Source organism: Myotis daubentonii, chromosome 17, assembly GCF_963259705.1.
Source record: "Myotis daubentonii chromosome 17, mMyoDau2.1, whole genome shotgun sequence".
NCBI lineage: Eukaryota > Metazoa > Chordata > Mammalia > Chiroptera > Vespertilionidae > Myotis > Myotis daubentonii.
The window spans coordinates 45,750,509-45,777,595 of NC_081856.1; the positions used below are offsets into that span (position 1 = coordinate 45,750,509).

At 44.8% G+C, this 27,087-nt stretch overlaps 2 protein-coding genes across 4 annotated transcripts; one reads left to right on the forward strand and one right to left on the reverse strand.

Annotated features, from left to right (window-relative positions):
• Positions 1-615: 615 nt before the first annotated feature.
• PLEKHF2 (pleckstrin homology and FYVE domain containing 2) lies at positions 616-19,417 on the reverse strand. Of its 3 annotated transcripts, none has more exons than XM_059672188.1 (2): positions 19,278-19,417; positions 616-3,220 (listed from the first exon to the last, which is right to left on the reverse strand). In XM_059672188.1, the coding sequence occupies exon 2, from the start codon at positions 3,204-3,206 to the stop codon at positions 2,457-2,459; it is 750 nt and encodes a 249-aa protein (XP_059528171.1). In that variant the 5' UTR covers positions 3,207-3,220; positions 19,278-19,417; the 3' UTR covers positions 616-2,456. The 3 variants fall into 3 exon arrangements, with proteins under 3 accessions (XP_059528171.1, XP_059528173.1, XP_059528172.1); XM_059672190.1 differs by lacking the exon at positions 19,278-19,417 and adding an exon at positions 18,220-18,356; XM_059672189.1 differs by lacking the exon at positions 19,278-19,417 and adding an exon at positions 12,890-13,041.
• A 355-nt stretch (positions 19,418-19,772) lies between these two features.
• Positions 19,773-22,191, forward strand: LOC132219707 (leukocyte receptor cluster member 8-like). The gene has a single exon (XM_059672187.1). It carries the CDS (start codon positions 19,909-19,911, stop codon positions 22,183-22,185), a length of 2,277 nt encoding a protein of 758 aa, XP_059528170.1. The 5' UTR covers positions 19,773-19,908; the 3' UTR covers positions 22,186-22,191.
• Positions 22,192-27,087: the final 4,896 nt, after the last annotated feature.

The following is a 27,087-nucleotide window of genomic DNA, read 5'->3' on the forward strand; positions in this document are numbered from 1 at the left end:
CATCTACAGAATCTTGCTTCCTTTATACCAGTGGTTAACAATTTAGACCAAGTACTGGGTGTCCTGCACAGTCCAGGTAAATTTCATTCAGGAGAAATGGCATGAAAAATTGGCATCAAAATCATGTCAAGTTTATATATAACTTAAGATTTATAAAAGCTTTAAGAATTATAGGGGGAAAAATCTGGAAGAAAACACATGGATTCTATTTGCATGAAAAGGAGGGAATTTTTGTTCACTGCTCTACTCCAAGGGCCTAGAACAGGGGTGGGCAAACTTTTTGACTCGAGGGCCACAATGGGTTCTTAAACTGGACCGGAGGGCAGGAACAAAAGCATGGATGGAGTGTTTGTGTGAACTAATATAAATTCAAAGTAAACATCATTACATAAAAGGGTACGGTCTTTTTTTTTTTTTAGTTTTATTCATTTCAAACGGGCCGGACCCGGCCCGCGGGCCGTAGTTTGCCCACGGCTGGCCTAGAACAATGCCTGGCACAACGAAGGCACTCACAGCTTTGGAATAAAGCAAAAAATGGGTATTTCCATTACATGGGGGGGGGGGCGGGGGGGGCGGGGGGGGATCTTCAAGTCACAATATGCACAGAACAGAAGGTAAGTTGCAAGGTATTTTTTATTGTAAAGAAGTCATTTTTTATTGTAAAGAAAAGTCAAGAGGCTGACAATGCAAATGTAATCACAGAACACTTTCCCTTGGTTCCTGACTCTGCTAGGCTCCTAGGTACCAGTAAGTCTCCATTAGCACTTCTCAGGTTTCATGTTTCTTTTTAGATATGTTGATTATATGATATATTGCTTGGAAACAAAAGTCCATCTGATATGAAAACAAACAAAATTATTGTGCCTTTCTTTCACATTTCCTATAGGGAGATCTACATATCTCAATGCTTTTACAATTTAACAGTAAAATGAGTGCCTTAACCAAACCAAAGAATCCTCCACACAAGTTACTGAGTCAAATCTCTCATAACATATGCAATATATCCAGATTTAAAGGCTTAAAAACAAAAGAATTTAGGATTTAAAACTATCTTTAGACTGATTTTTCATATTTGAAAGACTAGTTATTTGCAGCAAACAAATGGAGAGAGTATTGCAAAATGCATCAAGTTTTGTATGATAAATATACTTTCAACATAATGGCTGCCTCAAAGCAGAGTGAAAAATTACCACTTCTCAAAAGCAATCTAGACTGACTCAGCAAAGTTCACAATTTAGAAAATCAATTGCTACTCTAGTTCCATGCATGACAAAATTATTTCAGAAACAGATTAAACATACAATTGTCTTACAAAAATAGAAATATTGTTTGGGACTTTACAAAACTTTATAAAATATAACACTATATTTGTAAATTCAAGAAAGTTTCACACTGAAATAGACAATACTTCCATAGAAGTCTACTCAATCCTGGTCTGTCTTGACCATTCTTACATATTATTTCTTCCAAATCTTAGCCTAAGTAGATCTGTGCTATCATAGGATTTTAATTCATCACAAGGATTTATAAGATTTTTCATTCTAGAAATAATGTTAAAGCAAATGTATTTATACCTACAAATGTCTTACTAAAAACAGAAAGTAATGCAATATGACAGCTCTATATTGGATAAATTTCAAACCAAATTCCTAAAAAATGACCTCCTATTAACTTAAAATTTTTGACAATTATAATTTGGTACCTATAAAACAAAAACATAATCATAACTATTTTATGGAAAAATATTTATGCATACAGAATGAAGAACCTCTAAATTTAGTTATTTGTAGCTGTCAGATGACAAGTATTTTCTAATTATACCCACTCATAAACACTCATTTTATCGATTCAAAGAGCACCAGTGTATTTTTATAACTAAAAAGTGAGAAAGTAGGGGTTTATTTCATGTAACAGTGCTATTATGATAAGGCACCACTTGGTATATAAAAAAGCCAAAGTATTTCTAAATCATGTATTTTTGTGACTGGTGTCTTAACCATTAGATAGAATGGTTAGAAAAAAAGCTTATATTATTAACTAACCACATTATACTCCTTTTTCCATCATTCTTTGCTTTTAGTTTTTCCACATAACAGAACATAGAATAAACAATGTAGTACATGATCTGTTATATAAACACCTTTTCCCAATCTTCCAAGAAAATAATCTAAAATTAAACAAGAAGAAGCCAAAACTTAATCTGCTATATTTGCAATAGGCTATCCCTGTAGGAGGGTGGGGAGTTGGGGGCTGTGAGGGGAGTGTGGCAGTGGTGGGGTTGGAGTAATCAAAAACAGGACCTATTTTCTATAGAATATATTGAGGCACATGGGTTAAAAGTTTCTCAGGCAAATGCATGACTGGAGCAAAACTGAGAGTGAGCTCAGAATTTTACATTCTCCCCAAAGCTGATTTCTCAGATAGTCATACCCAATTAAATATTTCAAATAATGTCTTTAGTCACTGCTATCATCGTCATCATCATCATCAGATACATCATTTAAAGGAGACTTTAATGACTGACTGTAAGAGTCTGATCTAGTAGGCTGGCATGAGGCCATGTCCCCAGTAGAAAGCAGGTCATAGCAGAAGTCACATATCCGCACAGGCTTGGAGGATTGGCTGGGAAGAAGAAATCTCTTTTCAGAGCAGGGTCCACAGACAACAAAACCGCATTTCCGGCAATGGTGGCGACGATTAACAGGTGTAAATTTTGCTTTCTGACAACGCATACATACAGTTGCCTCAGAGTCAGGAACCCAGACAGCAGCATGTTCATTACTGGGTGTCTTCCCACTTTTGGAGAGTAAGTCAGTAACACATTTATTTATATGATTCATCCACTCCGATTTCTCAGTGGCAGTGGCAGCATAAACTGCAAATGATTTAGTTGGTGTCTTGATAAGCCATCCATTCCTCAAGTCTCCCTCATCTTTGATGGAATCAATGGTGACATTTTCCAGGGGAATAATATGTTGTTTGTTATATTTTTTCTTCTGGATGACAATATTGCCATATACAAGAATATCATTAAATAAGAAAAACTGCCTGGCTTTGGGCTTTTTTCTGCACAACTTAGTCAATACTCCTTCTCCAATAAGAACCCGTCCGGGTATAGTTAAGGGTTGACCAGCTGCTCCAAAACAGTTTTCTACTATATTTATACGCCTAGTATTTGCTTCACTGTTTGCCAAACGATCCACCATCTTTTGCTAATAGCCTTTAAAAAAAGAAAGAAAAAGAAATTAGCATACAGGAGTTATAAGTTCATATAAGAAATGATATAACCTAAATTTAGTCTAACAAATCATTACTTTCACCTGAAAGGCAAAATGCTCCAAAATTATTTCCCTCTAAGACAACCACTAAGCATGCCAAAAGGGCTAATATCTCATAATTTTTAGAATCGTCAAAAACACTTATTGCCCTAACTGGTTTGGCTCAGTGGATGGAGCGTCGGCCTGCGGACTGAAGGGTCCCAGGTTTGATTCTGATGAAGGGCATGTACCTTGGTTGCGGGCACATCCCCAGTGGGAGGTGTGCAGGAGACAGCTGATTGATGTTTCTCTCTCATCGATGTTTCTAACTCTCTATCCCTCTCCCTTCCTCTCTGTAAAAAACTAATAAAATATATTAAAAAAAAGAAAAGAAAAACACACCACTTATTAACTATCTCCGTATAGCATCATACCAGTTAGGCAGTTATTTATAAAAGTATAAACTAACTTCTTACAGACCTAAAGGAACAACAATAGGACAATGACTATAAGTCAACTCTGCAAAATAATAGAGTTTCATGAAATTTAATCTCAGAGGGATTCTGAACAAGGGGACCAAATATTATATAAACTAAGAGAAATGACTGATTTTTCCAGTAAGAAATTATCATTGAGCTAAAGCCTTAATTCAGCAGTTCTCAACCTGTGGGTCGCGACCCCTTTGGGGGTCGAACGACCCTTTCACAGGGGTCACCTAAGACCATCGGAAAACACATATATAATTACATATTGTTTTTCTGATTAATCACTATGCTTTAATGATGTTCAATTTGTAACAATGAAAATACAACCTGCATATCAGATATTTACATGACGATTCATAACAGTAGCAACATTACAGTTATGAAGTAGCAACGAAAATAATTTTATGGTTGGGGGTTATCACAACATGAGGAATTGTATTAAAGGGCCTCGGCATTAGGACCCTTTGTCTGTTCTGTTCGCAACCCACTGCCTTAATTCTTTCACGTGGATTACCAGGACTATTTCCCGCGAGTCTCCTTGCCTTTGGTCTTGCCCCTAAATCAATTTTCAGGCAAGTACCTCTCAAATGCAAATTTGACTGAGTTATTACTCAAAATTACTCCCCTTGACCTTTAAATGTAGAATCTTTAGCATGACAATTAAGTCCCTCCATTATCTGGTTCTTGCTTATCTCTCCAAACTCATCACAGTCAGTTTCACCTCAGACTTTATGTTCCAAGAATACCCTACTCATAAGTCCATTTCATCCATCCAGTTCCTTTCTCATATTGCTTTATCTTTTACTACTTACTACCCACCAGCTAACTCTTAGTTATCCTTCAATACTCAGTTGATCTTATCATATCTGATCTAGAACCCCTTCCTTAAACTCAGTTAGACTAAGCATCTTCCTCAGTGCTCTTCATGTTCTAGTACCTTCTAGCTGTCTCTTGCACAGGATATAGTGGAACCAAAAGGCAGAAACCACCTGATATCTATCTTTGAAACTGACAGACTCTGTCATAGCAAAGATGCTCAAAAATGTTAACAAGAACATTTTGAAATATGCAAAAAAACCTGTATTAATCTAAACTTAAGCAATCACAGATTTAATCTCTAGATCCCCTGTTGACTTCACTCAAGTCCCAGAGTTGTGCCCTATTTCACAACTACTAATCTAATACACTATACTACAATCAACTCATATTAAAGAGAAAAGGAGGCCCTGGCTGGTTAGGCTCAGTGGATAGAGTGTTGGCCTGTGAACTGAAGGGTCTTGGGTTCAATTCTCGTCAAGGGCACATGCCTGGGTTGCAGGCTCAATCCCCGGTGGGGGGTGTGCAGGAAGCAGCCGATCAGCGATTCTCTCTCATCATTGATGTTTCTATCTATCTCTCCCTCTCCCTTCCTCTCTGAAATCAATAAAAATTTATTAAAAAGAGAGAGAGAGAGAGAGAGAGAGAGAGAGAGAGAGAGAGAGAAGAGGATTTAAAGTGTAAAGACTAACAGTACAGTCTAAGTTCCAGTATTCAGCTACACACTAATGATGCTGTAACCCTTCCTGGTCTCCATTATAAAGGAAGTAATTCTGATTATTCCTGAATTCTGTCTCACCCCCAATCTTGGGTCCTTATAAGTCTTCTTGCCTGCTCCCTCCTACCCCCTACACCCCCTACCCCCCCCCCCCCCCCGTCAAGGATGGGTTGTGCCCTGAAAGTTGTTCCTAAGAATTAATATGATAATGCATGACTCCAAACTGATGCCTCCCTCTTTCTAATTAAGACAAATCTGCCAGCCAATTAAAGGTCTACTATCCTATTCACAAGTGCATCACAGAAGAGGAAATAAAAACAGCTAATAAACATAAAAAGAAGCTCAATCTCATTCATAACTAAAGAAATTACATTAAAACAGGATATTGTTGCACTTACTGGATTAACAAAAATTTAAAAATTTTCCAAAAACACAAAACAGGTATCCTCATACACTAAAAAAAATACGTATGTGTACCCACTGATCTAGGTATTTAATCAAAAGAAATTTCACTCAAGTGTATAAAGATATAGACAAGGATATTCAACACAGTACTGTTTTATCAAAAACTGGAAAAGCTCTGAATGTCCATCAAGAGGAATTAGTTGAACAATTTATGATACACCCATAATAATACGATAAATATGTTAAGAATGAGATCTAAATATAGTGATATGGGGAAATGCTCTAGATATTTAGGTGGGGAAAGAACTGAACATCATGATCTCATTTTTATTTCAAATATACATCAAATCTAAAATGCTATAGATTTTAATACGCACACCCTCATTTTATGTGGCACCAAGGCAGAAAAATGCTGCCAACTTAATCATGACATACCCTTGACTGTATGATATCCCAATTTCAGACATAAACTATAGTAAAACAATGTTCATCTTTAGACTCAATGATATATGGTGTAAATGCATAGTCATAGACATTTGTAAATATGTAACCGCCCATACAGAAAATAAAATTAGAAAACCATCCTATTCTATATAATAAAAGCATACTATGCAAATAGACCGAATGGTGGAATGACCAGTTGCTATGATGTGCACTGGCCGCCAGGGGGCAGACACTCAACGCAGGAGCTGCTCCTGATGATCAGTCAGTGCACTTCCACAGGGGGAGTGCGGACCAGCCATTAGCCAGGCCCACAGAGCAGTGAGCCAAGCCGTTAAGGAGCAGCAAGCAGGCGGGCGGTAAGGAGCAAGGGGTCCCAGACTGTGAGAGGGATGTCCGACTGCTGGCTTAGGTGCTCTATAATTCAGAGAAACTTCTCTAGTAACAAACTATAGAAATGACCCCTGAAAATAGTCTTCCGAAATCCAAATTTACCACAACACTGAGGTGCCCTAAGCAATACGAACTCTTAACGACTTTTGTGAGTGTTAGAATTATCAGGCCTACCCAAGTTCTTTACGTATCTTACTCACTGAGGGACAAGAAAGCAGCAGAAGAAAACTACAAAATGTGGCCCAACAGGAGCTGTCTGTGTTTCTGAGGAAGGAATACTAGTAAACATAGGAAGAAAGTTTCCCCACCCATTGGCAGAGATGACATCTTTAGGATTGATTCCAAGAAGTAAAATTACTGGGTCAAAAGGCATAAATGTTGAAGGTTTTTGCTAACTTTTACAAAATTTCCATTCTGAAAGGTAACACCAATTTACCAATCAGCACAATGACTGTATCCATCCATTTTGTCTTTGAGACAGTATTTTTCTAATAGGACTATGGATAATTTTTATTTTTTATTTTATTTTCTATTTTATAATTGTATCATTTTCTAAATTTTCTATATGAACAACGAATGTTTTTGTACGTATTGTGGTTTTCCACTTAATCTTTTTTGTTGTTGTTGACAGGATTACAGATGTCTACCATTTTCTCCCTTTTTACCCCCCCCCCCCCCGCCCAAACTCAACCCCCACTCAACCCCAGGACTTCCCCATGTTATTGTCTGTGTCCATGTGTAATACATACTAGTATATGCATACACTGTATGTTCTTTGGTTAATCTCTTCCCGTCCCCTCTGCCCACCTTCCCATTCCACTGAGGTCTGTTATTCTGTTCCAGGCATCCATACCTATGACCCTATTTTCTTCATCAATTTATTTTCTTTAGATTTCACTTATAAATGAGAACATGTGATATTTGTCTTTCTCTGCCTTATTTCCCTTAGCATAACACTCTCCAGGTCCCTCCATGCTGTCTCAAAGGGTAAGAAGATATTTCTTTCTTATTTTTATTTTTTAAAATATGTTTTTATTGATTTCAGATGGGAAATGAAAAATGAAGAAATCTAAAATTTCAAATACAGTAAGACTAATGAGGATATGTCCAGACAGCTTTTGCATCTTCTTCAAAGACGATGCAGTACTTTGGGCAACACAGTAATTACTACTATAGATAAGAAAACTTGACATTTTGTGTGTGTGTGTGTGGGGGGGGGGGTTCCCCACATCTAGCCACTTCACAGAACTCTAAATTTCAACAGTTTCCCAATTGACTTCCTTTGTTTTCTTTTCCAGCAAATAGTGTCTGGAAGTCTCAATTCAGAGTTAAAAATGTAAGAACCATAGCAAAAGCATGTCACCCCCCAAATCTCTTCATTTTCATAAAGCCAGCTTTATATGCCAATTTTTAAAACTTAATTCAAAGTTTAAACTTATCTCCTTTACAAATGTAGACAAGAACTGCATTTGAATTGTCCACCCTAGTCTTCTGGTAACATCTTGTTTCTAAAGTAGTGTTCTTCAGTGGAGTGTCTACCACTTGATAAAAATGTCATACTAGACAAATTAAAAACTCTTAAAAAAAAAAAAGAATACTATTTACAATTAAGAAGAGATCCCAACTGTCACAAAATACTATGGCCCAGTTCTTCTTACTGAAAATCAATACTGTATTACTTACCTCATCCTTGAAAGTGAGTTAAAACAAAAAATCATCTAATTATCTTCTTACATGTACCCATGACATCTGATATCAGTGAGCTTCGGTATTCAACTGTTTGTTATAATGAAAAAAAAACCGAATGACCTATGAACCAGAAGACCTGGATTCTAATCTTAGCTCAGGCACTGGTAAGAGATTTCACATAAATGACAGATGAAGGAAGAGAAGAGGAGGTCAGGGAGGAGAAGGGAACAGGTAAGGAGGGGGAGGAGAAGGCTGTGGCTGCAGTACAGCAACAGCAAGCAGCAAGCCTTACTTCACTACAAATTAATTTTTAATCAAAGTTTTGACTATCTTAATAAAAATCGGGATTTTAAAATCTGTGTTACTGCTAACTTGGGACTTTACAGAAAATGTATAAGGAAAGGAAGAAACAAACAGAAAGAAGAGGTAAAAACGAACAACAAATTACCCGAGGTACATCCTCCCTGAGTAAATGTGTAAGTATTAGAGCAAACTACACCCTCTCCTAATGCACCTAAGTCAAAACGAACAATTATTCTGAGTGCCTAACATACGCAAAGAACAAGACAGGTCCTTTTAAAAATACTTTTATTCATTTTAGAGAGAGGAAGGAAAAGAGATAGAAACATCTATCAGAAACATCAATCGGCTGACTCCTACACGCCCCCTACTGGGGATCAAGGCCACAACCCAGGCATGTGGCCTGACTGGGAATAGAACCAGTGACCTTTTGGTTCATGGGTTGACACTCAACCACTGAGGCACACCAGCTGGGCAATAATTTCAATTTTGTTAAATGATCCATGTCACAAAAAATTAAACTGAGTCATGGGCTATTTTATCCATGGTTTCACAACTAGTTTTTGTAAGAATGCATTTTCTTTCCATTATATTTTTCTACTTTCAGAAATAAATATTCTAGGGATAGTTCATTCATGTGGACTTTATTATGTACTTGGGGAAAGCCACTGATAAGAGAAAAAATTTAAAGCATATGGTAATACATATAAAATAGCTCAAAATGATTCTTCAAATACAGAAGTGAAAAGTAAAGCTATGACTAATTTAGGGTGTCAGTATAGGCAGTTGCAAATAGGTTTGGCTTGATAGAAACTCACCATGATATATAAGAACAACTAAGTCATAGTTGAGGAGTTTAGAAAATTAATTTGGAAAACCAGAAGAGCCACATTAGGAGTTACAAATGGTCTTTCTTTAGAAAGGTAGGAGAGAGGTTAAGAATATGGACCTCAAGTTTTAAACAAGTCCTTTCTCAGGTCTTTAGCATTGAAACCATCTCACACAAGGCAAAATTAACTACAACTATGATCAGGTAACTATTCAAAAACCAAAGGTTCCCTGGCCAATCAAACTAAATCCAAAATCTTTAACCTGGTATTCAATGCCCTTCACAGTTAAGGCCCAGCCTGTCCCAGTCTCTCATTCCAGTTTTACCTCTTTCTGTATGTTCTCTGTTACAGTCAAACCAGACAACTAGCTATTCCCTCAGAATATGCTCTAGGCTTCCTCCCCTACCTCTGGGTTAATATGTACTCCCTCCCCTGCTATTCTGAAATCTTATAAGTCCTTCAAGATGCAGTCAGCTCAGTAGCCTCGCAGCCAGATACAGTTTCAACTTTAAATCCTCATACCATTTTATCTGTACCACTTTATGGCATTTACATTCTACTAATCTATACCAATAATAGAGGAATATGCAAATTGTCCAGGACACCATCACAGTAACAGTAACGACTGAACAGCAGGCTGCATGGGGCGACCAGGCCGGCAGGGGGGTTAGTGAGGGACGACCAAACGACTGAACAGCAGGCTGCGTGGGGCGACCAGGCTGGCAGGGGGGGCAGTTGGGGGCGACCCGGCCGGTAGGGGGGCAGTTAGGGGTGACCAGGCCACAGAGGGGGGGCAGTTGGAGGCAACCAGGCCAGCAGGGAGGCTCAGTTGGGGGCAAAACAGGCCGGCGGGGGGGGGGGGGCAGTAAGGGCGACCAGGCTGGCGGGGGTGGGAGCAGTTAGAGGCAACCTGGCCAGCAGAGGGGGGCAGTTGGGGGCGACCAGGCCAGCTGGGTGGGGGGGGAGCGGGGTGGGGGGGGAGGCACGCGCATTGGGGGCGACCAGGCCTGCAGGCAGAGGCAGTTAGTGGTGATCAGGCTGGCAGGGGGTGCAGTTAGGAGACAGTGGTCCCGGATTGTGAGAGGGATGTCCGACTGCTGGTTGGCCCGGGATTGGAGAGGGTGCAGGCTGGGCTGAGGGGGATCCTCCGTGCATGAATTTCGTGCACCAGGCCTCTCGTGTTTATAAAGATTTGTGTACCTGTTTGTTCCCAACAGGTCTGAAGGTTCCTGAAAACAAGATTATTTCCTACAACTGTGTATTCCCAACAGCACCTACAGAAATGTTTGTGTGTACATGCCAACAGGTGCACTGAGCTGAAGATGCCGGCTGTTAAAGTGGCAGCAGCTTCTCTGACTGGAGATGGACAGAAATCAGACTTTATTTTTGACATCTATACTAATCTTCACAGAAAACAGGAACCACCCCCCAAACATCAATTGCTTCACTAGACCCACAGATTTTAAATTTTTGAGCAAATGTTCTGGCCCATTTAACTATTGTATAGTATCTAATTATGAATTCCAACAGATCTTGTTTTAAGAAAGTCTCAATCTCATGATAATATATAGAAATGATTTCTTCTTCTCTCGCCAAAAAGCACAGCTGTTTAGCTAGCAAATAAAAAGTGTGTGCATATTTTCATCATCAACAAAATTCAGATAAAAAACTGCATCGTTTCAAAAAGTATTTATACAGGGGCAGCTGTACAGAGCTGACAGCTATTAGAAACCATTGTATAATATTTGAAAAATAAAGCTGGCAAAGCTCAACTAAAATACTGCTATGGAACTGGTTATCCCATCACATTCCTAACAAATTTTCTTTAGTATTTTTTCAAAGCAGTTACAATCTGCTCACTACATTTTTAAGGTTTTATGCTAGAAAGAAAAAAAGAATGAACCAGGCACTGGGAGTTAAGGCATATACCCCAAGGTTTTTCATATAAAGCACAACGAGGTAAGCACAATAATAAACATATTAACAAAGTGGTAAGCAAGCTAAAAAGGAAAGAATAAAGGCATGGCTTGGAAAATGTAGCGTTTGAATACTTGGTAAAGGTTGTGAACAATAACTGGAACTTCAAAATGGTAAGGAAAGGCATAAAAGCTCTGCAAGTAAAAAAGTGTTGTTTTTAAGAAAAAAGTCCCATATACAGCTGTAGTGGAGGCTGAGAGGAATTATTTAGTAGAAAAACTGGGGAGAACAAGTAAGACAAGAGATCTGGTTGGTTCCTGAGAGTTCTTTCTGAAGCTTTTGGAAGGAGTGGCCTGATTTGATCTGGATTTTTCTAATGAAAGATAAACTGAGAAGAGAAAGTCTGAGAGCATAAAGAGGAAAGTTGATGAGTCTGAAGTTTGCAACAGGAGAATAGGTTAGATTCAAAATTGCCCTAACTGTGAAAGAGTGAAGCTGAAATTAAATCCCCAGGTGTTTAGTCTATGCAATATGGAAGCTAGTAAAACTGGTAATAATATTCTGAGTTTCAAACAGAAAACATTTATTGGCCACGTACTCTTAACAAAGTAGTATTAAAAGATAGAAGCACTCAAAATCAACAATCTTTGTGGAGAAAGACAGCTATATCCCCAAGTTTATATAATTCATATTTTATACATTCGCGTGTGTTTCTGTAACAAAGAGGATTATGGAAGTAATTGATTGATAAGGAAGGAAAAAAACAAAATAAGGGGCTTTGGTATCCGTGTAGTGTGCTATAGACAGAGGAATATAATTAACTCAAATGTGTGAACTCAAAGTCTAAAGGAGTAGAGGAGAAACAAACTAAAAACATAATTTTAATTTAAAAAAAATAAAAAAGTGATGAAGCCTGGGGCCAAAAGGTTTAGTTAGGAGGTAATTTTGATTGGGAGAGAATTTAGGAAGAACTGTTAAATGACTAGAAATTCAAGCTGGGCCTTAAAGCAAAAGTAGTTTGTAGGGGATGATAATATGTAAATATATTCCCCAGAGAGGACACAGTTGAGCCCAGGACCAGATGAAAATAACAGTGGTAAAATAGAAATCTGGTAAGATGGAGAAAAGCCAAACTGCAAAGGAAAGTAAGCATCAGACTGAAAACAATAGAAAAACAAAGGTTTTTTAAATAGGAAAATATTAAATATGTACACAGAAGCGGTACACAGGACAGACTGGAGTGACTATTAAAGAAGCAAAATTGAAGGGGAAAAGGTATTACAACAGTCTGTAAGTGAAAGGTTATGAAAGCCTGAGCCCCAATAATTGACAGCAGAAATAAAAAGGGGAAGATGTAGCCCTAGCCGATTTGGCTCAGTGGATAGAGAGCATCAGCCCGTGGACTGAAGGGCCCAGGTTTGATTCTGGTCAAGGGCATATGCCTAGTAATCTATTATTAAAAAAAGGGGGTGGGGGGGATGTAAGAGATTACTGAGGTATAGCATTTATGATTTAGGAACCAACTGAATATGTGGATGAAAAGTGAATAAGATGTCTTCAAAGATTTAAGCATAAGCCATTGGTCAGGTGCTAGTTTTGTTCCAAGGGGGAGAAGAAATCAGTTTGGGACATACTTACCTTGAGGTACTTTCAGGGTATCCACAAGACAAACATCTGGCAGTCAAGTGGAAATACCAGGATGAGCAGGGAGCTCCAGGACAGAAAGAGGTTTAGTAGCATTCACATAGCTGGCTGATGCTATGGAAGAGAGAAGAGGGGCAAGAACTAGACTTTGGGAAACACCTCGTTTAGAAAGGAGAGAAGTAAGATGAGAAAGAAGGGGAGACAACAGAGCAGTACAAAACACTTTTAACATGCTTTCACATGTTTCACAAGTCTCAGGGACTTAAATAATCTTATTGTGCCAAAAGGTCACAGTAAGCAGTGAAACACATGGAAAAATCAAAAAGTAATGGTAATATATAATATTTCAGAAAGCAGTACCCTTTGACCTTTCAATTTTTAACCACAGATATTCATGCTGAGAAATAAACTATTGTGGGGGTGGAAGGAAAGGGAGAATACTACATATAAAAAGTTTCCCCTTTGGTATTAACTCTAAAAGTGAAAAACAGAACTCAAATTTCTAGCCATAGAAAGGAATGGATACATATAATGTGAAAAAGCCAAATATCATAAAACATTTTACCACATAAATTTTAAAACTTCAACACTGTGGGGGGAAAACACTAAAGGAAAAACATTTGCAGGCATATAGATCAATGGAACAGGAGACCCCAGAAATCAACCCAAGGCATCATGCTCAATTAATATTTGACAAAGGAGGCAAGAGCATACAATGGAGTAAAAACAGTCTCTTCAACAAATGGTGTTGGGAAAACTGGACAGATAAAATGCAAAAAAAATGAAACTAGACTACCAACTTACACCATACACAGGAATAAACTCAAAATGGGTAAGACTTAAATGTAAGATGTGAAGCCATAAAAATCCTAGAAGAAACCATAGGCAGCAAAATCTCAGACATCTCTCATAGCAATATTTTTGTGAATATATATCCTAGGGCAATGGAAACTAGGGAGAAAGTAAATAAATGGGACTATATTAAAATAAAAAGCTTCTGCACATCAAAAGAAACCATCAGCAAAATGAAAAGGAAGCCCACTGTATGGGAGAACATATTTGGCAACGATATATCTGATAAAGGGTTAATATGCAAAACATATAAGGAACTCATACAACCTAACAAAAGACAAACAATTCAATTAAAAAATGAAAAGGACCTAAATAGACAATTCTCCAAAGGGGACACACAGAAGGCCAAGAGACATATGGAAAAATGCTCAAAGTCACTGATCATCAGAGAGACGCAAATTAAAATGACAATGAGTTATCACCTCACACCTGTCAGAATAGCTGCCATCAACGAATCAACAAATGACAAGTGCTGGAGAGGATGTGGAGAAAAGGGAACCCTAGTACACTGCTGGTGGGATGCAGAGTGGTGCAGCCATTATGGAAAACAGTCTGGAGTTTCCTCAAAAAATTAAATATGGAACTGCCATTTGACCCAGTGATTCCACTTCTAGGAATATATCCTAAGAACCCTGAAATACCAATTAGAAATAATGTATGCATCCCTATATTCATACCAGTGCAATTTATAATAGCTAAGATCTGGAAACAGCCCAAGTGCCCATCAGTGGATAAAAAAGCTGTGGGACAGCCCTAACTGGTTTGGCTCAATGGATAGAGCGTCGGCCTGAGGACTCAAGAGCCCAGGTTCGATTCTGGTCAAGGGCATGTACCTTGGTTGTGGGCACATACCCAGTCGGGAGTGTGCAGGAGGCAGCTGATCGATGTTTCTCTCTCATCGATGTTTCTAACTCTATTCCACTCCCTTCCTCTCTGTAAAAAGTCAATAAAATACATATATTTTAAAAAAACTTATAAAAAAAAAAAGCTGTGGTACATTTATACCATGGAATACTATGCAACAGTAAAAAAGAAGGGTCTCTCACCCTTTGAGACAGTATGAAGGGACCTGGAGAGTATTACGTTAAGCGAAATAAGCCAGAGAAAGACAAGTATCACATGATCTCACTCAAATGTGAAATCTAGTGAACAAAATAGATCCAAAGACATAGAAGCACGGAACAGACTGCCGAATCTCAGAGGGAAGGCAGAGGAGGATGGCTGTGAGGGAAGAGATCAACCAAAGAACATGTATGCACACATACATAACCCATGGACACACAATAGAGTGGTGAAGGCCTGGGGTGGAGGCTGGAGCAGGCTAGAAGGGGTCACTGGGGGGAAAAGGGAGACATGTAATACTTTCAACAATAAAGATTTTTTTTAATTAAAAAAAAATACATTTGTTGCCGGGACCAGTTTGGCTCAGTGGATCGAGCGTCAGCCTGCAGACTCAAAGGTCCCAGGTTCGATTCTGGTCAAGGGCATGTACCTTGGTTATGGGCACATCCCCAGTGGGGGGTGTGCAGGAGGCGGCTGATCTATGTTTCTCTCTCATCGATGTTTCTAACTCTCTATCTCTCTCCTTTCCTCTCTGTAAAAAATCAATAAAAAATATATTCAAAAAAAAATACATTTGCAACATATGACAAAAGGTCAACATTTTAAATATATAAAGGGTTCCTATAAATCAATAAGAAAAAAGGAAAATATCCCAAAAGAAAAATGGGTAAGATACAAATGGCAATTCCAAAAGAACAAATGAAAATTACTAGTTTTAAAAAAAAAAAAAAAGGTTGCCTCTTCGTGGCAATTGAATAAGTTAAAATTATATATTTTCATCTAGAAAACAAGTATTTAACAATCACCACAGCTGTGGCTTTTTTCAGGGGTGCTAGGCAGGGACAGAAGTAGAAAAAATAAATGGTGACATTTACGAGTTGAGAATTGACCAGTTATAAACAGCAGGTCAGGGAGAGGAGAACTACCCAGTGCTAGTGAGTTCGCAGGATGTGAACTACAGAGTTCAGGATTGCAAAGAAGGAAGAAAACTAACAACCTGGGAGGGGCTGGAGGTGACAATGAAGACGATGTAGGAAGGCTTGAATCACCATCTCCAGCCACAGAGCTTAGGACTAGAGGTAGTTGTGAATGGTGACAGGGTTAAATGACACAATGATCCATGCAGAATGGGATGGAGAGTGCAGGTCTGAAATAAATGTAACTGCTACTTTAACATGTATGCTCTTCACTTCCCTCCACTACAAATACATCTTTTCTAGCCTGAGTGATAAGAATTTGGCTGGCACTTCACCTCTCTCTGCACTTTATTCTACCACAAAATGAAGAAAATAAGGAGAAAGGAGACTGAATAAAATCAGTGGTTCTCAACCCCAATATTTTAAAATCATGGGTGGAAAAAAAAAGGTAAAACTACTTCTTACCCAAACCCAGTAATTCTGATTTATTTTTTCAAGGGTGGAGTTCAGGCATCAGTATTGTTAAGAAGCTACTCAGGGAATTTTAATGTGCAGCCAAGTTTGAGAACTGAACTAAGTATCTCCAAAGGTTACCTTCCTTTTAAAATTTTTAAAATCTACTCTTCTAAATAATTCACTGTCTCTCTGTTAATCTGTTACTATAACTTATTAAATATCATATACCAGGCACTTCCACAAATATCTTAGTAAATCCTCACAACTGTGAGGCAAATATCTGTGTCCATTTCACAAATGAGTCCAGTAAAGCTCAGAGAAGCGAAGGGACTTGTTCATGAGTCACAAGCTGGTAAGGAGCAGCGATAGAATTCAGGTTTGCTTTTTTGTTCCAATCCATTCTACACCCAACTTGCTCTCTCTAGCACTAGACCCAAATGTCTTCTATTCAGGACCTACCAAATTGAGAACACCTGTTTGTGGTTTATGGATTCACTGGAGAGAAAGTTATCATGGGTAGGGCACAGAATTAGCCTCAAATTCTACAGTAATTTCATTACAGAATTACAGAATACCTTCTCATACAGGGGTCTTGCAACTTATAACATAGCACTCTGCAAGCATATCTATGAAGCACATTTTATTCAGTTAAGCCAACATGCACATTGCTATTAAACACACAGCTGGTGTAAAAAGCTGGTTGTCAAAGATAAATTTATCAATAGAAAAGCATTTTTTATATGCTTTCCATTAAGCAAGGCAAAATCCTAAGACAATTCTGACAAAACAATAACTGGTAGAAAAAACTGAGATCTACTCTATGTATAAGCATCACACAAAATGTTTAGACATTAACTCTATTTCCATCCAGTGCAAATAAATTCAACTGTACTTTAAAATTCTGATTATAATCCTTTTGTTAACCCAGGGCTTCTTTGTTGTTTATATTTCAGTCCATCATCTACTTGGAAATTTCATAACATTCAGGTTCTGTGTCCCCAGGCCAAAATTTGAGTTACCAAGGTAAATTCTCAAAAAAAAAAAAAAGGGGTGGGGGGACGGGACAGGGAACATTTAGCTACTATGACCATGAAAATTGAAATTTAATAAGAAATTCATGCAGCATATTTACAAGGAACATGTGTGTACCCGTCCACTCAAACCTCCCCTGAGCATGTGCTGTGTTCTCTGCACTCTGGGGTTGGAGAGGCCAATCGGACTGGCAAAGCCTGCTGCCCGGGAGGTGCCATGCAGATCAGTGTAATATTTACTGGATGTCATGTGATAAGCGGATTATTCTTGGGGAGAGAAAGGGGCTGTGGTTAAGCAGGACAGGACGGGAAAGGCTTTAAAGAACACATAGGCTTAAGTGAGTATTTTTAAGAGGAACTTTTTCAGTACAAGAATCCTTGTAAACTCTTTGGAAAGTATGTACTTAAACTGAGAAACTAAATTACAATCAGAAAGAGCAGCGAGACACAAGGTGGACAGAGACTGTCCCGCAGGAATGAGTTGTGCCTCCGAAACAGGGATTCTGCCGCAGGGAAAATGAGAAGGCTTCAGAGCCCTAAGACCCGGGTTAGAAACCAGTTTGGCTACTAGATTTGTAAAGTTAGTTAAGTCAGCTCCTTTCTAGATCATTCCTCATCCAGAAAACAAATATGTACAATGGCATATACTTGACAATGAAGCAAAACAAAAAGGACACTTTTTTTTTTAAGAAAGAAGAAAATCAGCAATCAAATCTGAGCGTGAGCTGTATTATTACCTATATGGGTTAAGAAGCCAATTTCTTCTAGGCAGGTGTTGGGGCTTATCATTCCAGGTAGTTAAGCGTCCTGCGGTTAATTTCACAGGACTTTACAGCTAAAACGCCTGCATGCAAAGAGAGCAATTCCTACTCCTTCCCTGGACAGTCAAGTAAATGAATCTGCTTGGATGCCTGGGTCAGGAGACCAAGTTTGTTTGTTTTTATGTGTGTGTTTTTTTTGAAGCGCTTGCATGTGTTTTCCAAATAAGTAATTTAATACCATTCACCTCGAGTGCCGTCAGGATCCAAGGAGATTAAAAATAGCCGCCCTCGTTAACGCTGCAGGAACCTGCGGACCCCGAAAGCCGGCCGAGTCCGGGCGGAGGTCAAGGCTCACACCCCGGCAGGCGCGCGCCTCGCAGGGACCCCACGAGGAGAGCAACTCGGCGCGGCCACGACCGCTCGCCGCGAGGGACCCACGCGCGCCCGCAGGGCTCCCCGCCCGCGCTCCCGCCCGGATCCTCCTTTAACGAGCCTCTGCCGTCACGCACCGAAACACAACGAGAAGGCACTGATCAACGTACACACTTTGCGAACCTATGAATTACAGAGAAAGAAAAAAAAAAAGCACCAACACACACAAAAAAGGAATTGGACAATTCCTCCTCCTCCCCAGCGCACGCACACGCGTCGCTGCCACCATGGAACCCACCAGGGCGCCCGAAGCAACAGGAACAGCGAGCCGCCGGCCTTCCGCAACGTTTTTAGGGGGAAAACAAGTTCGGCGAAGACCGCACAACTTTCAGATCCCAAATAAATAATGTGCCAGAGCCCTCGCTGCTCTCGGAGCAAGTCCTGCCATTTTCGACCCCGAGTCACTGAAAACACGCTGTTCAAGTTACAACGCCCCTGATGCCCGGACTCGGAAAACTTTTGGGCAGAAAGAGGTTGGGGCGCTCAGACGCCGAGGCCACGGCTGGGACCCCCGTCCTCACGCCCCGCAACTTCCAGCCCGACCTCGGGGCCCCCGCCCCGCGGATCCGCAGACCCGCCCGCGGCGGCGCGGACCCCGGGGCAGCGCGGAGCCCGGCGGCGGCGGCGGCGGCCAGCGGGCTACGCGACCGGCCTGGGCGCCGCAGGACCGCCCCGGCGCGAGGGGAGCAGCCCGGGAGCGCCCCGTTTCTCACCGACCCCAACATGGCGTCGGCCGCCGCCGCCCGCGACGACGACACCTCCCGGCGCCGCGGGCGGCCCGGGGACGGCGGGGAGAAGCGCCGGAAAGTTTCGCTTCTCCTCTCCCGACGCGCCGGGGGCCGGCGGGCAACCAACCCCAGGCTTCACCTACCCGGCCGGGCGCGGGCAGCGGCGGCAGCCGAGGTCCGACTCCTCCTCGTCCCGAGCGCCGGGCGCGGACTCTGCCCGCTCCCCGCCCGGGCCTCCCAGGGTGCGCGGCCAGCGGGCCCGCGAAGCCGGCGCGATCCGGTCGCGGCGGGCGGGCGGGCGGGTGTCGGGCGTTGCCGCTCTCAGGTGACTCTCCCGCCCTCCAGGCGAACCCCACTCCGGCCGCCGGGGCTGCCTCGCCTGTGCGCGCGCACGGGCGCGCCGCCGCCCACACCCCAGGCGCGAGCGCGCGGGCACGAGCACACCCTCCCCGCCCTTTCCTGCCGCTTCCCGCGCCCCGCCCCGCCCCGCCCTTAGGGCCCCGCGCGACGCGCTCGAGGGGCGGGGCCACGCGGAGGCCACACCCACCGAGGCCTCCAGGCCTGTGATTGGTGGATGCAGGTAAGCGGCTTTACCCGGCCCGCCTGGCTCCCGCCAGTCTTTAAAAAGGCTTGTTCGCAATCAGCTCGCGAGCTTCCCCTCGGAGGTGGTGGTGTTGCCTTGTCCCGCAGCTGCCGAGTCCCCGGGCGAACGGCAGAGACAGGAGAAGAAGCAGTCTGGCTCCCGAGGTCCCCCCCTTCCACCCCAAGGTCCAGATGGCGGCCAATGTGGTTGATCAGCGCGGCACAGTCTGGTCCTCCCAGTACAGCATGGTGGCCGGGGCGGGCTGGGAGAACGGCATGGAGATGCCCATGCACGAGAACCCGGCGTGGGAGAAGGCCCGCCAGGCCCTGGCCAGCATCGGCAAGGCGGGCGCTGCCGGCAGCTCCAAGGCCAGCAGCAATGGGCCTGAGGCCGGCTCACAGTATGTGCCTCAGGCAGAAGCCTGGGCCCTGCAGCAGCAGCAGCACTTCTGCCAGTGGTACCCGCAGTACAGCTATGCCTACCCCGTGCCCCCCACCCCACCCCACCCGCGTCCCCGCATGGATGACGGCGGGTCCTACCAGGCCTCTCCACCGCAGCTGCCAGCAGCTCAAGCCCCTCAACCCTCCAACCCCTCGCATGGGGCTCCCGCTCTGAACAGCGGCCCCCCGCCTGGGACCACGCCAGCCACACAGCACAGCCAGGCGGGGCCCACCTCGGGCCAGGCCTCCGGGCACACCTACACCGAGCAGGCCAAGCCCACGAAGGGCCAGCAGCAGTGCAACCGCATGAAGCCGGCCCCCTGCACTGGTGGTATCAAGTTCAACATTCGGACACGGCCCTTCGCTGTCACCAACCAGAACTTCAGCAGCTCCACCTCGGAGGGCCAGCACAGCGGCTTGGGCCCCCAGCCCAACCCCGAGAAGGCCCAGAACCACAGGGGGAGCCGGTCCGGGAAGCCAGACGAATGGCCGCAGGACATGAAGGAGTATGTGCAGCGCTGCTTCGCGGCCTGCGAGTCAGAAGAGGACAAGGACCGCACGGAGAGGCTGCTCAAGGCGGTGCTGCAGGCCCGGCTCCGGGATGGCTCCGCCTATACCGTCGCCTGGAGCCGGGAGCCTCTGGCCGGGCTGCCCCGGGACACTGTGGCAGGGAGCCCCAAGAAGAAGCGGTGGGAGGCCCCCAGCAGCCTTCACCCTCCCAGGGGGGCAGGCGCCACGACCAGGGGCGGGGGTGCCCAGTCACAGCGAGGGAGGCCAGGGGCTGGGGGTGCTGGCCGAGCGCGGAGCAGCTTTGCCAAGTTCGGCCACCGCAATGTCTTCATGAAGGACCACAGCTCCTCCTCCGGCACAGAATCCCGATCCCGCTCCTCCTCCCGGTCCCCGACCCGCCACTTCCGCCACAGTGACTCCCACTCGGACGCGGACAGTTCCTACTCAGAGAATGAGTGTCCACCTGTGGGTCGCCGGAACCCGCCCCCCAAGGGCCGAGGAGGTCGGGGGGCCCAGCTGGAACGGGGCCGAGGCAGGGCGCAGCGAGGGGGCAGGCCTGATCTAGCGCCCACCAAGCGCAAGCGCAAGCGCAAGCGGATGGCGGCGCTGGAGGGTGAGGACCCCGAGCGCGAGCTGAAGAAGCAGAAGCGGGCAGCCCGCTTCCAGCCCGGACATTCCGGCCGCCTGCGCCTCGAGCCCCTGGTGCTGCAGGTGGGCGGCCTGGAGAGCAGCGGGGGTGACCCCGACTGGCAGGAGCTGCAGATCGTGGGCACCTGCCCTGACATCACCAAGCCCTACCTGCGTCTCACCTGCGCCCCCGACCCGTCCACGGTGCGCCCTGTGGCGGTCTTGAAGAAGTCCCTGTGCATGGTCAAGTCCCAGTGGAAAGAGAAGCAGGACTACGCCTTCGCCTGCGAGCAGATGAAGTCCATCCGGCAGGACCTGATGGTGCAAGGCGTGCGCACCGAATTCACCGTGGAGGCGTACGAGACGCACGCCCACATCGCCTTGGAGAAGGGTGACCATGAGGAGTTCAACCAGTGCCAGACGCAGCTCAAGTCGCTGTACGCGGAGAGCCTGCCCGGCCACGTGGGTGAGTTCACCGCCTACCGCATCCTCTACTACATCTTCACCAACAACTCGGGGGACATCACCACGGAGCTGGCCCACCTGACGCGGGAGCTGAAGGCGGACCCCTGTGTGGCCCACGCCTTGGCGCTGAGGGCAGCCTGGGCTCTGGGCAACTACCACCGCTTCTTCCGGCTCTACCGCCATGCGCCCCGGATGTCTGGCTACCTCATTGACAAGTTTGTGGACCGGGAGCGTCAAGCCGCCCTCAAGGCCATGATCAAAACCTTCCGCCCTGCGCTGTCCGTCTCCCACCTGCAGGCCGAGCTGGCCTTCGAGGGCGAGGCTGCCTGCCGGGCCTTCCTAGAGCCCCTAGGCCTGGCCTACACGGGCCCGGACCTCGCCAGCATCGACTGCCGCCGCAGCCTGGCGCAGCTGTCCGCCCTCTGAGCACCGCGCCACCTCTGCAGATTTTGGTTTTTTGAGCCATGGACTTGGGTTGTCAATTAATTGTGGGGCGTGAGCTCCAGGAAGAGCCTGGAGCCGTTTTCCTGCCCCTGTTTTCCTACCGGGGAGTCTGTACAGAGATTTTTCTACGTTTTTATTTTTGCCTTAGAGGGATGGGATGGGGGGGCGGGGGGGGGGGGCAGCCGAGGGTTGGGGGCTTGGTCTGTCCACACTGCACCTCTACTAATGCTGTCTCAGTATTCTCTCTCTCTCTCTCTCTCTCTCTCTCTCTCTCTCTCTCTCTCTCTTTCTCTCTCTCTCTCTCTCTCTCTCTCTCTCTCTCTCTCTCACTTGTACTCCAATACCAACTCGGCACCCTGGCCCATCTCATGCCAGGGGGCCAGCAGAAGAAGACAGGCCGCTCTGCCCGTGCCCGCTGCGGTGGGGGCACCAGCACACTGCCCGCCGCTCATCGCCCATCTTCCTACCTCACCACAGACTCTTGTTGTCCAGCCCTCCGGGGCCTCAGTGCTCGGGGCACGGGCAGCCGCAGAAACTGTGTCTTGCCCTCCGCTCCTGCCCCAGAAACGCCACCGCCACACCGGGCCACCAGCAGATCTACGTTGCCACCTGTACTGAAGACTCTGGAGAGTGGTTTGAAACCATTCTCGGGTGCCCCGGGTGCCCCATACAGCCCACCTCTGCCTTTTTTCTTTTTTTAAGTGCGTGGCTTTATTCCCTTCCTTAGATCTCTGGTCCCATCGCGGGACGTCACCGGCCGGGCCACCTCGTCTGCAGTTGTGTTGTCTCGTGTCCCCTCCTCCTGCCACCCCAGTGTTTCTTCTAGGTTTTTTTCCCCCTTCCCTCCCTCTTCCCCCTCCTGCTCCCTCCTCCCTTGGTTCAGCACAGGTAAACGGTTCCCCTCCCCACCTTCATGGATCACCAGCTCACGTCACATTTCCTTCTCATTTCTTTTTGTGTGTTTATTTAAGTTATTTTCCCTCCTTCCTCCCCTTTCCTTTTCCCCTCCCTCCCTCTTCTGCCATGTAATTGGAGGGTGTGCAATGAGTTTGCAAACAGCTGGACTGTCAGGCTGCTTTTTTTCCAGATATTCCTTCTCTGCCTCCCCATCCCCTCCTCTCCCTCCCCCTTTCTTTCCTTCATTCTTTCTTTGGATCACTGAGCACGTGTGGAAGCTTGAGAGAAACCACAATGAGAGAGAGAGAGAGAGAGAGAGAGAGAGAGAGAGAGAGAGAGAGAAAGGATTGTTCCTCTTCTGGGAAGTTCTTAGGTAGCTGGGAAGGACGGAGGGAGGGCTGGGCCTCCCAGGAGCTCAAGAACTTTCTGCAGCCGGAAAAGAAAGGCTTTGGATCTAGATACCCAGAGGCGCTGGGGGGACATTTGTTTGCTGCTCCCACTTAGCAGGCGATCCCTCTCGGCACGTCTTCCATTGGCTTCCCCTAAAACTGAGGGTTTGAAACCGAGAGAATGGCTGCCACACTTGCCCCAGGTGCCCTGTACAGCCCACCTCCGCCTTTTTTCTTTTTTTAAGTGCGTGGCTTTATTCCCTTCCTTAGATCTCTGGTCCTTCCAAAACTTTTCTCGGCTGACGCAAAACCTCATGCACTACTTCACGTCCCTGGAAACTGGAATGACAGTCTGTAAGGTTGAGCCAGCCCTTTTTCATGGATACAACAGCCACTGTTTGCTAAGTGCGCTGCGGGGTACGTGGAGAGCTGCAGGAGATTTCTAGGATGGACAAAGAACTGGGGGCGGGGGAACGGCATACTCACTTCAGGCGAAGTGTGTAGGTGGGAATTAGATTTGGGTAAATGTATCTTCCCCATTGATCTCTTTCAGGGATCATTTACCTTCGTTTGATTGCATTTGGATTAGAGCCGCCAGCGGAGAAACCAAGATGGTGACATAGGTAAACACCGGAGATTGCTGCCTCGCACAACCACTTCAAGAATACCACTAAAAGACGGAATGGAAATCATCCAGAACCACAGGAAGGCTGGCTGAGTGGAAATTCTATAACTAGAAGAAAAGAGAAAAGCATACTGAGACTCAGAGGAGGTGCGGTGTGGAAGTAAATTACGAAGGTATGGAGGCACACACGGAGAGGGCTGGCGGCTGAGGACACGGTTGTCTTTTTCAATTGGGAGGGGGTCTCAAGCTCTGAGCTCCAGTTCCGGGCGAGTGTCTGGGGACCCAGACGCATACGGAAGAAACTGGACTGTCTGGCATCGGTGGAAACTCGAGGGCAGCTTTCTCTCAGAGGTGCGTGCAGTGATTGCTGGGACACTGAAAAGCAGGGCCTCTGAGGGCAGGACTGAGAGCAGCCATAACTGCTCGCTCCACCCTGTTGATCCCCTGGGACCCCGCCCCGCTCAAGCCGTGCACAGAGGCTTTTGCATATGAAAGGCCTGGCCCTTTGCAATCTGAAAATTACCTAACAAACTGCAGCTGGCCCAAGGCCCCACGGCAACTTGCATTGCTTCACAGCTGGCTCCTGCTGGGTAGCCTCATGCAGAGGCTAGATTAGCACCTCCTTAGAGATCCAGGAGCCAGTGTACCCGGTGGTCAGAGTGGGACCATCCAGATTGCAGCTCCTCGGATCCATAAGGGACACACTCAGGGGGTAGACTCAGTGAGCACCAAAGCCCCACTGAAGCAAGTCTTGCCCCAGAAGGGTGTCTCCAGCTCAAAAGTTCTCCCACTGCAGACACAGCTGATTCTCACAGCCAATTGGCCTGGAGGTCAATTCCTCCCAGTGATACCTACAGCAATCAAGGCTTACCTACAACAAGACTGTGCACAAAGCCCACAAGGGGGTGCATCAAGAGTGTCCACCTCAGGTAATTGGGGAGGCTGAGCCACTGGGCCCTATAGGACACCTAGCACACAAAGCCACTCTATCAACACAGGGAAGCAGCCAAAATGCGGAGACAAAGAAAAAGGACACAAATGAAAGGAATGGAGGAAAGCAAACTACTGGATATAGAGTTCAAAACCACAGTTTTAAGGTTTTTCAAGAATTTTCTAGAAACCGCCGATAAACTTAACGAGACCCTCAAGAAATCTACTGAGACCCTCGAGATTGTGAAAAAGGACCAACTAGAAATTAAGCATACACTGACTGAAATAAAGAATATTATACAGCCAGCACCGGTTTGGCTCAGTGGATAGAGCGTCGGCCTGCGGACTGAGGGGTCCCAGGTTCGATTCTGATCAAGGGCATGTACCTTGGTTGAGGGCACATCCCCGGTAGGACATGTGCAGGAGGCAGCTGATCGATGTTTCTCTCTCATGGATGTTTCTAGCTCTCTATCCCTCTCCCTTCCTCTCTGTAAAAAAAAAAAAAAAAATCAATAAAATGTATATAAAAAAAAAAAGATGGTTAAAAAGAAAAAAAAGAATATTATACAAACTCCCAACAGCAGACTAGAGGATCGCAAGAATCAAGTCAAAGATTTGAAATATGAAGAAGCGAAAAACACCCAACCGGAAAAGCAAAATGAAAAAAGAATCCAAAAATACGAAGATAGTGTAAGGAGCCTCTGGGACAACTTCAAGCGAACCAACATCCGAATTATCGGGGTGCCAGAAGATGAGAGAGAGCCGCCAGCAACAAAGGCTCATGAGGCTGAGCACCCAGCGAGGGAATGTGAGTCCGGGATTCTACCCGCCCCAGGTCTTCCACCTCCCATCCTCCCCTGCTCCAATGTCGCAGAAACAAGCACTTTTAACTAGAAAAACACTGGCAAGGGCAAACTTTTTTTAAATGGGGAAGCTTATAGGATCACCACCACACAAATCTTTACATGCGTTTGTCATAGTTGTCTCTGTGGAGGAGTATGGATGACTCTCCACTCACCCACACCCTGCCCCACCTTCATTCATCCTCACACCCCTCTACATGCAGAGCAACATCTATCAGTGGAAAAGAGACGGATTTTGTTATCCCCAAAATACCTTTAAAATTTGAGACTCGGAATTGCAGTGTCTCATTGGTGGTTGTTGTTTTTTAAATGTATTGTGGTGACATTGGTCAACATGAACATATAGGTTTGAGGTGTGGGTTTCTATGTTACAAGCTCTGTATATTGCACCATGTGTCCACCACCCAAAGTCAAATCTTTTCCAGTCACCATATCTTAGGACCCCGGTGGTTATTAAGGTCTAGTATAGAGCATTAGTCACCAAACATTCTTGGTCACTCACCCATCGGTAAAAATATTTGCCTTCTCCCCCACCCCACCCCCCTCCCAATGTACTTACCTAGTTTACCCTAAAGAGCATGGACTTTGAAGTTAAAATGTATTCAACTTGTTACCAACTACCTGTGTCCTTTGCCACATCCAAATAGTGCCTTAGTTTCTTCATTTGTAAAATGAGGATAATAAAAGCATCTACCCAACAATGTCATTATAAAGATTAAATGAGTTAACATTTGTAAAGCAAAGTGGTGAGTGCTATCTAAGTGTTATATAAAGATTATCATATAAACTATATATTAATTATATACAATAATTATATACCTAATATTTAGGTATATTACAGGAAAAAATGAATAATGATTCAAAACGTGTGTGTGTGTGTGTGTGTGTGTGTGTGTGTGTGTTTTCTCTGCATATTCTGTTCCCTCCCTGGGCTGCGTGGACCCCTATGGAGACCTTTGACTTAAAGCTGTGCTGCAAATACAGTAGCCACTGTCGTTTTCTAAATTAAAAATTCAGTTCCTCGGTCACACTGACCACATTTCAAATACTTAAGAGCCACAGGATTGGTGGACAGCGCAGATATAACGTATTTCCACCATTGCTGAAAGTTCCATTGTATGGCATTGACAAAGCGGGGGGTGGGGGGGGGTGCAACAAAGTCTCAGGCAGAAGCTACTGT